The sequence below is a fragment of the Leptidea sinapis genome, chromosome 4 (genome assembly GCF_905404315.1).
Source record: "Leptidea sinapis chromosome 4, ilLepSina1.1, whole genome shotgun sequence".
In the NCBI taxonomy this organism is placed as follows: Eukaryota; Metazoa; Arthropoda; class Insecta; order Lepidoptera; family Pieridae; genus Leptidea; species Leptidea sinapis.
Window position 1 is genome coordinate 6,473,714 of NC_066268.1, and position 14,721 is coordinate 6,488,434.

The following is a 14,721-nucleotide window of genomic DNA, read 5'->3' on the forward strand; positions in this document are numbered from 1 at the left end:
AATATGGTGTAGAAGGGGTTCGCAATTTAAAAGCACATAATAAAACTGTTACATCTGTATTTTAAAGTTTCCACACTTATAATTAGAGTATACACTTATTATTAAAAATTAAAAGACAATTAGGGCACCGGTACCCTCCGCCCTAACGACGGGAGAGAGATGGTGAATGGTAATGCATACCAACGCAGCCTAAGTCTGCGTTGTTTATGTGGGACTCACGTAAAACCTAGGTGCCTACCAACTAAACACCACCTGAGGTTGGCTTTGGACGAGTGCCCTCCAGGGGTGGGACAGACGCCTTAAGGCGCTATAGTCCTAAAAAGTAACTCTTTTGAAAATCTTCTTAAAATACTTCTACAAATACTACGGTTTTTGACATGTTTATCTTCATTTCTTTATCTAAATTATCTCAGTTTCGAAAACACGATTACGAAAAAAAATCTCGATAGATTTATTTTTTGAAAAATAGACTTTCATTTGAATTGTTTATATTATCATAAAACTATGATAGCTATAAACACAAAACTTATTTTATTCGATAGGTTATTAGTATTTATAAGTTTTCACTGTGGGATTTATCAATACGCTTTGTGAACTATTTCATATTAATTTTTTTCGTAATAAACCAAACGCGACGCCTTGGTTGCATGCTCGCTCAAGCGAGCAATACGCCCGTGATCACTGTCAAGGAAGGTACTGTGTTCGTGTCTCTCGGGCTCACATTACGTAAGATTTTAGCAAACAAGTACAAAGCGGGAATCATAGTAAAAAAAAATGATCATGCGACAGCGTCTTTGTTGAAATATATAGGTAAATGGAAGTCGGAAAGTACTAAAATAAAATTTACAGAATATTATTTTGAATATTATGCCACGCGGGATATTTGTATGTATGTACTTTAGGGAAGTTAGAAATCCAAGATGGCCGCCGCGCAAAATTACGATTACAACATTATGGGTATCGTATCCGAGGTTCTCGAAGGTGCAGAGAACGATTTTGTAATCATTTTTGAAATCCAAGATGGCCGCCGCGCAAAATTATGATTACAGCATTATGGGAATCGAATCCGAGGTTCTCGAGGGTACAGAGATCGATTCTGTGATCATTTTTGAAATCCAAGATGGCCGCTGCACAAAATATATGATTTCAGCAATATGGATATCGTGTCCGAGGTTCTCGAGGATGCAGATAACGATTTTGGGATCATTTTTGAAATCCAAGATGGCCGCCGCGCAAAATTATGGTTATAGCATTATGGGTATCGAATCCGACGTTCTTGAGGGTGCAGAGAACGATTCTGTGATCATTTTTGAAATCCAAGATGGCCGCCGATCATAATTATGATTTCAGCAATATGGAATTCGTGTCCGAGGTTCTCGAGGAAGCAGAGAACGATTCTGTGATCATTTTTGAAATCCAAGTTGGCCGCCGCTCATAATTATGATTTCAGCAATATAGATATCGTGTTCGAGGTCCTCGAGGACGCAGAAAACGATTTTGGGATCATTGTTTAAATCCAAGATGGCCGCCGCGCAAAAGTATGATTTCAGCAATATGGATATCGTGTCCGAGGTACTCGAGGGTGCAGAGAACGATTTTGTGATCAGTTTTGAAATCCAAGATGGTCGCCGCTCATAATTATGATTTCAGCAATATGGATATCGTGTCCGAGGTTCTCGAGGGTGCAGAGAACGATTTTGTGATCACTTTTGAAATCCAAGATGGCCGCCGCTCATAATTATGATTTCAGCAATATGGATATCGTATCCGAGGTTCTCGAGGGTGCAGAGAACGATTCTGGGATCATTTTTGAAATCCAAGTTGGCCGCCGCTCATAATTATGATTTCAGCGATATAGATATCGTGTCCGAGGTCCTCGAGGATGCAGAAAACGATTTTGGGATCATTGTTTAAATCCAAGATGGCCGCCGCGCAAAAGTATGATTTCAGCAATATGGATATCGTGTCCGAGGTACTCGAGGGTGCAGAGAACGATTTTGTGATCAGTTTTGAAATCCAAGATGGCCGCCGCTCATAATTATGATTTCAGCAATATGGATATCGTGTCCGAGGTTCTCGAGGGTGCAGAGAACGATTCTGGGATCATTTTTGAAATCCAAGTTGGCCGCCGCTCATAATTATGATTTCAGCAATATGGATATCGTGTCCGAGGTCCTCGAGGATGCAGAAAACGATTTTGTGATCAGTTTTGAAATCCAAGATGGCCGCCGCTCATAATTAAGATTTCAGCAATATGGATATCGTATCCGAGGTTCTCGAGGGTGCAGAGAACGATTCTGGGATTAATTTTTGAAATCCAAGTTGGCCGCCGCTCATAATTATGATTTCAGCAATATAGATATCGTGTCACAGGTTCTCGAGGGTGCAGAGAACGAATTTGGGATCATTTTTGGAATCCAAGATGGCGACCGCTCAAAATTCGTCCTCGACACCCCCGAGAACCTCGAGAACCTTGGATTCGATACCCATAAGGCTGTAATAATAATTATGCGCGAGGTTGTCTAGGACGAATTTTGAGAATCGTTTTCTGCATCTTCGAGAACCTCGGATACGATACCCATAATGTTGTAATCATTATTTTGCGCGGCGGCCATCTTCGATTCCAAAAATTATCCCTAATTCGTTCTCTGCACCCTCGAGAACCTCGGACACGATATCCATATTGCTGAAATCAAAATTATGAGCGGCGGCCATCTCGGATTTCAAAACTGATTACAAAATCGTTCTCGGCACCCTCGAGTACCTCGGGCACGATATCCATATTGCTGAAATCATAATTTTACGCGGCGGCCATCTTGGATTTAAATTATGATCCCAAAATCGTTTTCTGCATCCTCGAGGACCTCAGACAAGATATCTATATTGCTGAAATCATAATTATGAGCGGCGGCCAACTTGGATTTCAAAAATGATCACAAAATCCTTCTCTGCACCCTCGAGAACCTCGGATACGATACCCATAATGTTGTAATCAAAATTTTGAGCGGTGGTCATCTTGGATTTCAAAAATGATCACAAAATCGTTCTCTGCACCCTCCAGAACCTCGGATACGATACCCATAATGTTGTCATCATAATTTTGAGCGTCGGCCATCTTTGATTTCAAAAATTATCCCAAAATCGTTCTCTGCACCCTCCAGAACCTCGGATACGATCCCCATAATGTTGTAATCATAATTTTGCGCGGCGGCGATCTTGGAATTAAAAACGAAACCTGCACGATTCACGGCTAGTAGGGAAGATGTTCTACTTACTAGCGGCCGCGCGCTAAACCTGCACGATACAAGGCTAGTAGGGAAGCTCGAGAGTAAGAAATACTCTTCCTCAATCGGTGTCAATCGCTCTCTCCCTTGAACAAAAACGTCTCATATTTCTGTAACGTTCTTTTCCGTTTCATTTGTAAAAAAAATTACCCTCATGCGCCTAAAGAAGTTTCACTTCAAAATGCATAAAAATATCACAACATTTCGTACTCTTGCGCTACCATTTTTATAAAATATTACGCGGTCCTTCCGGGGTGGGGTCGTTGACCCGCTTCGCTCGGCTAGTGTCTCAGCCATGCCCGTGTCGAACGTATATATCTAGAGCTATAGATAAATACGTTCGAGTGTTTTGTGCCTAAAGTGTTGGGAAAACCTCGCCTTAAAGTGACGTTTTCAGAAGACTGTAGTGCCATCTGTTAGTTGGCCCGAAAATGAAAGCTTTGTCAGCTGTCACTCGCTTTGAAACCTTTCAACTTTTTTTTATTTGTGTCACTGCCTACGGTCGTAAAATGGCGGCTACTTCTAGCGTTTGCGCATGTATGTAGCTCTCGTGTTCCATTTTGCTTTCTTTTAACTTATTTCGTAAACTTATTATAACGTTATTTCTAATCATAGTGATAATTATATTAATTAGTATTTAAATATTAACAGTAGATAAATGAATGTAATTAATAATTGTGATATCTTATGACAGTTCATGACGTTGGTAGCGCTTGTTAACACGTAAGCCTGACAATGGTTAGCTCTAATTTAAAAGTTGAAAATCCAGTAGATACAATTTCAAAAATTCTGCTAAACTTTTACGGCTTTACAAATAAAATTGACATAACGTTATAACTAAGCATAAACCAAGAATATGTAAAATGTTTACAAGTAGACATTTTGCATACGAATGGTTTGTTCGGACGTATAGGTAACGTTTCCCGCGTTTATTTGCAAGGCAGCTTGTCATTCAGAAAACTTCAGAATTATCATTTTATTGACAGTGTTGTCAACGATATTGTAAACATTTTGCATTTTCATTGTTTATCATCAGTTATAACTTAGTACCAAGTTTATTTGTAAGGCCGTTAAAATTTAATTAAGTGGTACCGAAAATTGTTTCTTGAATATAATTATTTTAGGAACTCTCTTAATGTATTCGTCATCATCATTATCATGTCGGAAGATGTCTACTGCTGGACAAAGGTCTCCCCCAACTTTTTTTTTTCTTTAATGTTATAACTATGGTTGTAAAGGTGCCCTATATTTAAATTTTCTACCAATTTGACTATTTAAAAGAGATAGTGTGACACGGATATTTGATTTTAAATTATGAAAACTTTCGTGAGGCATTGTTAACTTATTTTTTTACAAATTTATTTCCCGCAATGATATTAAATTGTAATTTCTATCCTCCATACTTTCTACGCTTCTATTAGGCACATATTCCCACTTACATTCACACATTTCTCCCTTAAACTTAGATTAGATACTAACAAGGTAGTTAATATTGTTGTGTTATGGGTGTTTATTACTAACCGTACTAACTCTTGTTGCCTATTCTTCAGTTCACAAAAAAAAACACATCTATATCAACCAATCATTTCCTTTTAAATCAGCTCTTTATATACTTCAATCAGCTAAATTAAAATAAAAATTCTCTCCACCTTGGCGTTGGCCGAATCGTCGACATTCAGTCGACGGAGCCAGTTAATATAAAAAAAAATAAAACTTATTTTTTAGTACGGCTTTACTCGCGATTTATCGGTGTGGGTAGTTTCGGATCATTTGGAGGTCATCAGGGTGTGCTAGCTTATATAAGGACGTTTTTTTTTTCAGCAATTCAGCTATAAAGCAAACCATGATCAGACCAAGATATTTCGGAAGTCCTGTTAGCCTGTACCGGCAGCCATTTAATACTCCTGCATACAAACCTTATGGTAATTTGCATAAAGTAAGTTTATTCATATTTTTGAAGTGGAAACTTCTTTAACGGCGTTGAGCACTTTTCTTGGGATGGATATAAAATGTTAAATTCGCGTCAGGACACGTGGCCTGATCGAAAATTCGTAAGACAGTCGTTGAAATTAAGGATAAAAGATTTATACTTCTTACTAATTATAGTTCGGCTATTTCGTCTTTATGATCATACGGTCATTGGACCAGTGGTTGAATAATTGTGATTGCGAAGCCGAAACAACGTGTGGTCGAGGGATCGAATCACACCCGTTAAATATTTTTACAGTTTATTATGGATGAAAGTTGTTTTTTCTGAGAGATGAACTATTTAATGCAAAATAAATGTAATAGTTCTGAAGTGTTAATTTTTTTTATGTAATATAAATTGTTATTTTTGTGTATGATAGCGTAATAAATGAATATTGTATTTAACCACATAAATGCCTAGTACTTTTATACTGATAAAGTTCAAGTTTTCACCTCTGCCGCTTATTGACAGATTTGTCTTGATTGTTACATTTTCAGAGGTAGGTGTTCCTCACAATATTCTACGCATTGTTGTTGAGGATTCAAACGTATCGTCATCGCGGTCAAGACATATATCATCTACCACCCAAGTTCCTTCCACTTTGAATGTCTGGTTTTTACCACTGGTGAATGTCTGATATGATTACCACGTCACTGGCATCAATATTATAATTATATTAACAACAGCTTAAGATACCTGGTTAACTGATAACTGCCAACAGGTTAACTGATTGTGGGGAATATCTTCCCAAGTGGCCTCCAATCTCCCCTATAGCCACCCCGAACCTCGCATCTGATTCTCTGATCTGTTTCTGGACTACTGCCCGAATAAAGGTTCTTCGCGTGCCCTCCTAGACGCTATGTCCCTTTATCCCTTATCCCTTTGTAGCCTACTTTGCTTCGCTTTCGCGACAGCTTTTTGGTGTATGCTGAGATAGAATATCATATTACAACCATAAATAATATGCCCATACAAGATAATATATTTAATGGTATATACTTAAATGGCAGGTAAGCTATAGGTAGTATTCCATATTTGACAGCAATTACTACCGTCTGAAGTAATTGTTACATCTCTCAAATTTGTCAAAATTGACTTATAAGAAATCTGAATCTAAATCTTGAAAAAAACAAGGTGCAAAAGAGCGTGTCGAAAATATTACGTAAATAATTAAATTAAGTATAAGCATTGGATTATTTTACAGGCACAACGAAAACTTGGAAGCATATTTACAAAGTCTGCTATTTTTGTACTACCTACAAGAAAAAGTAACGGTGGGAATATGCGAAATAGAAAAAAAAAAGATGTTATACCAAGAAAAGATTTTACAGAAGCAAAAAAGTTAGTATCGGTTTACTTGAACCAAAAACGGAATGAAATGAATGAAAAAAACGAGAATATAAATATATTTAGCCATGCACTAGAATCAACTCGACGACCAATTTTAGAAGAATATAGTAAAGTTACTAAAACAGCTACAACAAAAAAAGAAAATGTAATTGAATATCATGAACCTATTAGTAATTTACACCCAAATATTCCACCAAATAATATAACTAGTACAATGATAGGAAATATCGCCGAATCAAAATTGATGGTTTTATTAAACGATATAGAAAAGGAATTAAGACAAATGAAAATAGGAACTAATGAGAGAGAATTGTTCGACTTGAAGTTACGAGATATCTATGAAATTATTGGTAAACCGAATAATATTCATAGACAGTTTTTAGATGACATTAAAAATGAAGATTATGGTAAATATGAAACATTTCACACTGATTCTCAAAAAGATGTTCAATTTAACACTAATTTGAAATACAGTAAAAACTTTGATTCGTTAGGAAAGCAAAATCATGACCAAAGTGAAATCGTTGGTGTTAATAATGAAGAAGAGATTAAAGAAAGAAAAAGACATGAGAATTATTTACATAATCAGCAAGAAGATACGGAGAGGCAAGTCAAACATTTGTATTCGATGAGAAGAAAAAATAAGGATTTATATAAACATGATGGCAATGAATTACATAAAAATATAAGAAACGGATTCTCAGAGGAAGTTTTGAGTCAAGACAGGCGAAAATTCTACCAAGAAAAGCTTGATAATCTTGAAAGAAGACTGCATAACATGAAGCACTCTAGACACAGAAATGGGGTAAGTTATTAAATAAAAAAATACTAGACTATTAGTTATAAAGTAAATTGCTGACTTAGCCGGAAAAGATGTCAGAACTGAACGAAAACTCTGCCTAATAGAAGCGTAGACAGAGATTGTTTCAGAGAATTTTGATACATGACTACGTGATAATTTAAAATACGCCAATGATAAGAAGTTAAAAAAAACAACCAAAGAGTAGGTATACTGGAAATATAGCCCATTCTTACCACTAGTTCTAATGGAGCGATACAAAGACAGGACTTTACAATTTCACGTTTAAAGTCCTAGCCACTGTTCAGGCATTATCTATAAATAAATGTAAATGTTTTGTTAAAAAATGGCTCTGTTGTAAATTCAACTACTCCACAGCTGTATTTTAAGTGATCAGACAGCCTGGGACTAGATTATGATTATTTTATAGCAATAACAATGACAGTACAATATTGTATATTTGATTAAAAAGAGCACAAAATAAGGATGCTGGGAGAGTTTCTAGCGCCGCTTCATCTATCTCAGAGCGCCATTTGTTTCCGAAGCGGTACTAATATCTAGTATATTAGAGATGACATCAAAAAGAATTCTAAAGGAATCAATTTTGAGAAAATAAATACCTTTTATGCCTCACGATAGTCGATGACCTTAAGATAACCTTCTTATTATATTAGTTCCAGGTACCCAGCGATCGTCGTATGCGGCCTATTAAGAAAACTCCTCAACAGAACAGACAAAGAGACAATCCTATCTATTTTCCTGATGGAGCAAGATTTCTGCATGGATTCTAAAATCATTAAATAAAAATTTACACTGAGTTCATTTATTTCGTAGCAAGTTCATGTTTTTTGGTAAAAAATTACCAATTTAAAAAAAAACATTTACCATTTTAAAAAATTACCATTTTAAAAATTAACAATAGCGCTCGTCACCTTGAGACATAAGACAGGCGCCCTTCAGACCGAAACACAGCAATGCTTACACATTGCTGCTTCACGGTAGAAATAGGCGCTGTTGTGGTACCCATAATACAGCCGACATCTTGTGCAAAGGAGCCTCCCACTGGTAAAATGCCAACGAGCCTTCTCAACGATAAATTTTTCACAGGTGCCGATGAGATAGCATGACGACAATATACGATCAGGTTCTAACACACACACTTACATACACTTGCAAGGGTACTAAGAACACATTTTTTTTCATATTACATTTTATAAAAAATATAGCATAATTAGGTAATCGGGGAGTAATAATACATCCATTCCCACTCAACAACCTAGGGAGGCGGGGATGGCTGAAAAACTGCGCTGCATGGAAACATAAATCCATTATTCCATGTCAGGTGAGGCTAAGCCGTTTCCTTTTGCCTTTTGTTTCATCGCGTAGCCTAATTATTCATTAAATGTTTGTTATGTTTCGTATGGCACTCAAGAATTTATTAATTTAATATGATGATGCCATTGAGGTGTTGGTACAGCTATTAGATTAACATCTGACCTTCTTTAAAACTATTTTTATAATCCTAAAGGTATAAACCTGCATTATTTGGAGGTGAAGGCTGGGGACCAAACCAATGGCGTTGATAAATCGTACCTCTCACGTACAAGATCGCCATAGTTTTAATTCTAAATTAGAAGCATTTTTAATTTATTACAAATATAATACAATATTTTATACAAAACTAACAAAACTATCTCATGTTAAATAGTATTGGTGTACAATTAATAAATTTTCGTACAATTTTTATCTAGATTAAATGATTAGCATGGCTCCAACTGTAAAAGTTAGGGGTATTTTGGTGATTTTTTCGCACTGTCTATATAAAATTGTCCGAGGATAAACGAGGCAGTAACACCACGGCACCCCGCACCACGCTCAACGTGGACTTTTGCAATATCAGGAGAATTCACTGCAATTTAAACGCCGTCCACCACCATATTGAGAAGGCGCAGCCGGCCTTGTGTTTCCTTACGGAGACGCAGATATCTCGACCTAGCGATACGTCATATTTAACGTACCCCGTGTACAAAATTGAGCACAATTTTTTGCCTCATGCCGGGGTATGTGTGTACGTTAGGGAGGATATCAGCTGTCGCCGTCTCGGCATTTTTGGGGGATGGGGCCTGTCTACTCTCTGGCTCCGTGTAGATTTTGAGGACCACGTCCGTATCTATGCGTCTATATCTATGTCTATATCTTTTTATCTATGTGTCTACAGGTCCCATAGTGGTAGCGCAGAAACGGATCAATGAGGTGATCCGTTTCAGGCAGCGTTCAAGCGGCAATTGACGACGTGCTTACTCAGATCCCCTCCGCTGACATCGTAGTCTTGGTTGATTTCAACGGGCACAATGCTGAATGGCTTGGATCACGTACCACAGACTACGCAGGGCGATCTGTGCATAATTTTGCATTGGCGTATGGTCTGTCCCAATTGGTTGAGTCGCCAACGCGGCTCCCGGATGTGGATAGCCACATGTCGTCCTTATTAGATCTTCTGCTGACTACACATCCCGATAGTTATCAGGTCTCTGTCGACACCCCTCTCGGAACGTCCGACTATTGCATGGTCAGGACTGTAGTGCCTATCCGACGCCAACGTCGTAGACCCGCCACGTTTGGCACTACGAGTCAGTAGATTGGGATAGGATGCGTTTCTTTTTTGCATTCTACCCTTGGGGCAAGGTTTGTTTCCCTTCGGATGATCCAATCGCCGTTGCATTAGCCGATGTGATACTACAGGGCATGATCACAGCCCTGGTTCGATGCGGCAATTAAAGCAGCATCTGACTGCAAAAAACAGGCGCATCGCACTTGAGTTGCACCCCTGGGCTCAAAGGATCCAAACTGCAAAGTTCTAAAGAGGAAATATAACCGTGCCTCCAGATTTTTTAAGCGGCAAATCGCCCGTGCGAAGTCTAAGCACGTCGTCAAAATCGGCGAGCAGCTTTCCAGTTACCCGACCGGAATACGCAAGTTCTGGTCGTTGTCGAAAGCTGCTCTTGGTAACTTCAACCAGCCGTCCCTGCCGCCGTTGCACATGAGGAATGACACCCTGTTCAAAAGGCGTAGTCCCTGACTCATGGAAGTCAGCCCTTGTCCATCCGATCCAAAAAAAAGGAGACAGTTCGGATTCACCAAACTACAGATCTATAGGATATCATCCCCACCATCTGGATGCGTGGTGGTCCTCCACGGTGCGGTTTTCAAGGAAATTTCTTCCACGTACTACAAAGCTGTGAAATGAGCTACCTTGTGTGTTGTTTCTGGCCTCCGGGACGATACGACATACCTTCAAAAAAAGCGTACACTTCCTTAAGGGCCGGCAACGCTACTGTAATTCCTCTGGTTTTGCAAGAGAATGTGCACGGCGATGATCACTTAATACCAGGTGAACCGTACGCTCGTTTGTCCTCCTTTTCCATAAAAAAATATAGGCAGATCGAAAACGCTCTAGTATATAATTGCCTTGAAAACTGTATTTCCTACCGAGAAATACAAATGAGTTGCCTCCGCTGTTTTAAAACATCAAAATCTTTCAAAAACGTTATAAACTACTATAGAAACAATGGCGTTATAACATTAGTATACGAATACAAAAGAAGCGATAAATTCTGTTTGAAAACCCTTTCCAATTTTGCCATAACATTTTAGCTATAAGCCTAAGCAAACATTACAAACAATATTTAACATCAATTTAACACAGTTGACATATATATGTTTAAAGTTTTTTTATAATTCACACAGCAAATAAGAAAATGTAATCAAGCGATAAGCTAAATAACTGTTGTTAAGAAAATAAATCGCTTTCATGTGCTATTATTCAAAGGCAAATACAATTTAAATTTATGACGACACATTTAAAATATATTATTGTATTTGCGAGTTTGGTTAATATTTTATTTGGACATACCGTTCTAAAACAGGTAAGAATTCATAAGAGTTAACACGCTTTAATTAACTTGATATACAATATCTAACGTAACAAATGTTAAAATGTCGGATCGAAGTGAAACTGTATCAGGGACAGGGCCAAGGCAATTACTTCAATAGTTTGTCTGCAATAATTTAAAGAATGTCCGTCCCAGGATCTTCAGGATTAGCGATGTTTTTTTTATGTCTGGTCTTTGCGCCAACAAAGACATGGGCACATGAAAAAATCTATTATTAATTGCTACGATATATAACCATTTTAAGTCTAAAAGAAGAAATTTAAATAAGGAATTTATATAATTCTTAAAAAAGCGTCATGTACTTCATGACAATAATTGTTTTAAATATTCAATTGACAGATATTGGAAAAAGAAAAACATTTCTTTAAAATAATATCGTTAAAGGCACAGAAAGTCTGACGATCAAGTCACCTCCGATCGGCTTGATTCTTTGGCGTTGCGTAGAGATGTGGGTTCTCTCTGCATCTTCTAGCGCATTTATCACGGGGAGTGCTCAGAGGAAGCTCCTCTGTTCGGGATGATTCCAGCGGCTGATTTCCATCACTGGACATTACGCGCAAAGCACCTGCATCACATTGACGTCTGGCATTCCTCAACCGTGCGTTCTGTAAGAAATTTCTTGCCTTGTACAGGCCATTTGTGGGATTAATTACTGGCTCCTATTTTCCCTAACCGATAAGGCTTATGGACGTTCAAGAAAGAAGCATACTCCCACCAGTAAAGGCTGGCAACGCATGTCTTGACCCCTGTTACCCTCCACTCTTGCCCGTTTGCCTCCTCTTATATAAAAAAGTACTCTGGTGAATATTTCATGAAATTTTGTAAAATATAAAATACTTTCAGGACAGATATGACAACATTGAAACGTCAAACGACCTTGTGCATTTCAGAGTAAGATATTTTTTTCTTAAGTCTTATCATCAACATCTATATATATAAAAATGAATTGCTGTTCGTTAGTCTCGCTAAAACTCGAGAACGGCTGGACCGATTTGGCTAATTTTGGTCTTGAATTATTTGTGGAAGTCCAGGGAAGGTTTAAAAGGTGAACAAATAGGAAAGTGTTCGGAATAAAAACAACAATTTTGTTTTTCTTTTGATGTGTCCCCCGTCGTCGGATATTTGTTTTGTATGGACATATTACTTTCTATGAGAGAATTTATTGACGCACGGTTTGACAGTTCTGCTGTGAAACAATTTCATTACGACAGCAGGGTGCATATTTTACGAAATAATTCTTGATGTTATGAAATATTATTGACAAATTAAGAAAAAACATTATTTTATTTATTATATACAGAACAACGTCTGTCGGGTCAACTAGTATTTAATATTTATCAAACAAAAGCATCAAATAAATAACAACTCAGGAAAGGTATTTTTTATAAATTTATTAAGGCTTTTTGTATGAAGACTAAATATTTATTCGTCGATTCAGGACTGCAAATTTATTAATATCAAAGTGCTTGATATTAGTCCTTGCCAGTTAAATAGTTTTTTTTGTGTTACAAAGAAACAGCATGCAAAGATAATTTACAAGTTAACAAACTAAATTAATTCAAACAATATATTTGGAGAAATAAAGAGAAAAATTTCGTTAGCAATTCCAATGAAAACTACATACATATTCTAACTGGGAACTACGCAATCCTAACCATGCTTGGCTCAATAAGTTGTAAAGCAGAAGGGAAAATAAATGCAGTTTTTTTTCACAATCACTTATTGATACTGATTTTACAATAATATCTGTGAACACTATAGAATAATTAATTTAATCTGAGCAAGACTCTCCTCGCCTCTCCACTTCTCGCCTCACACTTCACATCGCTACACCAGCGCCACCGTTCCGACACCCGCTTCTAACTTCACTTTACTCGTTACAAAGTATATGACCAATATTTTTATAATGTTAAGCAATTTATTTCAGGGACCAAGACATGTTAAACTAGCCACTGAGACTACACTGACGCATGTATTAAATGAAATAGCGCGAAAGTATCCTGATATAAGACAAAATGGCGACAAACAGTCGATAGATAAAGTGAAAAAACAAATAAGAGCAAAACTAAGACGATATTTTAAGGAGAAAAGAAAGAAAGAGTAATTTATATTTCATATAAAATTACAAGAAAATTTAAATATAAAATATTATTAATCATATCGAGTGTTGTTTTATTGCACTATCTATATATGTATATATAAGAGATTTCCATGTTTATAGTCACTCATCACGATATCTCTGGAACCATTAGAGCTAAAGACTTGAAATTTGGCAGGAATATTCTTTTCACCGAGTACAGGTCAGCTAAGAACGGATTTTCCAAAATTCCATCCGCAAGAGTTTTTTTTTATTATGAACAGAACAACGTTTGTCGGGTCAGCTAGTATATTATATAATATAGCCTCATGAATGAGATAGGATAGGAGTTCTGTTCATAATAAAAAAAAACTCTTCTAAAAAAAAAAATCTAAGGAGATTAAGGATTGGTCTCCGTTGTGTTCCAACTAAATTCCGCACTACCTAATAACAATAGCTTTTTTATTACGGCAACAATTAGATGCTTGTGTGCGTGGCATCTTGACACTCAATGGCATCTTTCAAATTTTGTAACATATGCTTCGTGTTATTTTACATTGAAATTAATAAAATACAATATAATTACTGGTGATATGTGATGCTAGTGTCTTTCTTATTTCTTGTAGCATTCTTTTTACAAAGTTTTACTTAAGTTAAGTTTAAAAGAACATGTGGCACGTCAACGTCACACATTGTTCGAGACTGGCTCGAGTACGCTAATGTGTCGCACTTTGCGACGAACGCAGTGGAAACCAATCCTTAATCTAATCTCTAAAGGTAATGTATGAACCTGAATATCGTTTGATCCCGACCACCTACAAACTCAAATTCGACGATTTTAAGCTTTTCTCATAATTACTGAACTTGTTTGTAGTGACATTATCATAACTTTGACATATATGTGTATATCAACTAACTTGTCACGAACTTCTCGAGCTTTTGCCATTCAATGTCCCTGCCAGGTCTTTACGCACGCACATAACTTTCAACCCTGTTTGCACATACACACTCTCTCTCTCTCTCACACACACACACACACACACATTTACCTCTATTCTTTTAAATTTCAAGCTTTTTAGTCACTGTGTAAAAGTGGAATCCTGGTAATACAGGTATTTTATTACCTACCACAGGCACCAGCGATCCACGACCAAAACTTATGTATCCCCTGTAATTTTAAGTTTTCGCTGTATTGTAATTTTGGTTGTTGGTGAAAAATAAAATAATTATTATTATTAGTCTCTTTATTACAATTTCGTCTTATTTACTACATTTAAATATATAACATA

General features: G+C 37.0%; 1 protein-coding gene and 1 long non-coding RNA gene across 5 annotated transcripts in view; both read left to right on the forward strand.

Annotated features, from left to right (window-relative positions):
- LOC126979704 (venom allergen 3-like) overlaps positions 1–8,219 on the forward strand; it is a 45,964-nt gene extending 37,745 nt beyond the window's left edge. For 3 of the 4 annotated variants that reach the window (XM_050829166.1, XM_050829168.1, XM_050829169.1), the window contains 3 exons: positions 5,106–5,220; positions 6,458–7,408; positions 8,077–8,219. In XM_050829166.1, the coding sequence (XP_050685123.1) occupies positions 5,106–5,220; positions 6,458–7,408; positions 8,077–8,193 (1,183 nt within the window). In that variant the 3' untranslated portion in view covers positions 8,194–8,219. Of the gene's footprint in view, positions 1–5,105; positions 5,221–6,457; positions 7,409–8,076 lie in introns of those variants that run through there. The other variant, XM_050829170.1, reaches the window with a different exon arrangement.
- Positions 8,220–11,075: 2,856 nt separating this feature from the next.
- LOC126979857 (uncharacterized) lies at positions 11,076–13,440 on the forward strand. Its single transcript, XR_007732894.1, has 3 exons — positions 11,076–11,328; positions 12,199–12,246; positions 13,283–13,440. It is a non-coding gene; the product is annotated as an uncharacterized LOC126979857 (long non-coding RNA).
- The last annotated feature ends 1,281 nt before the right edge of the window (positions 13,441–14,721 follow it).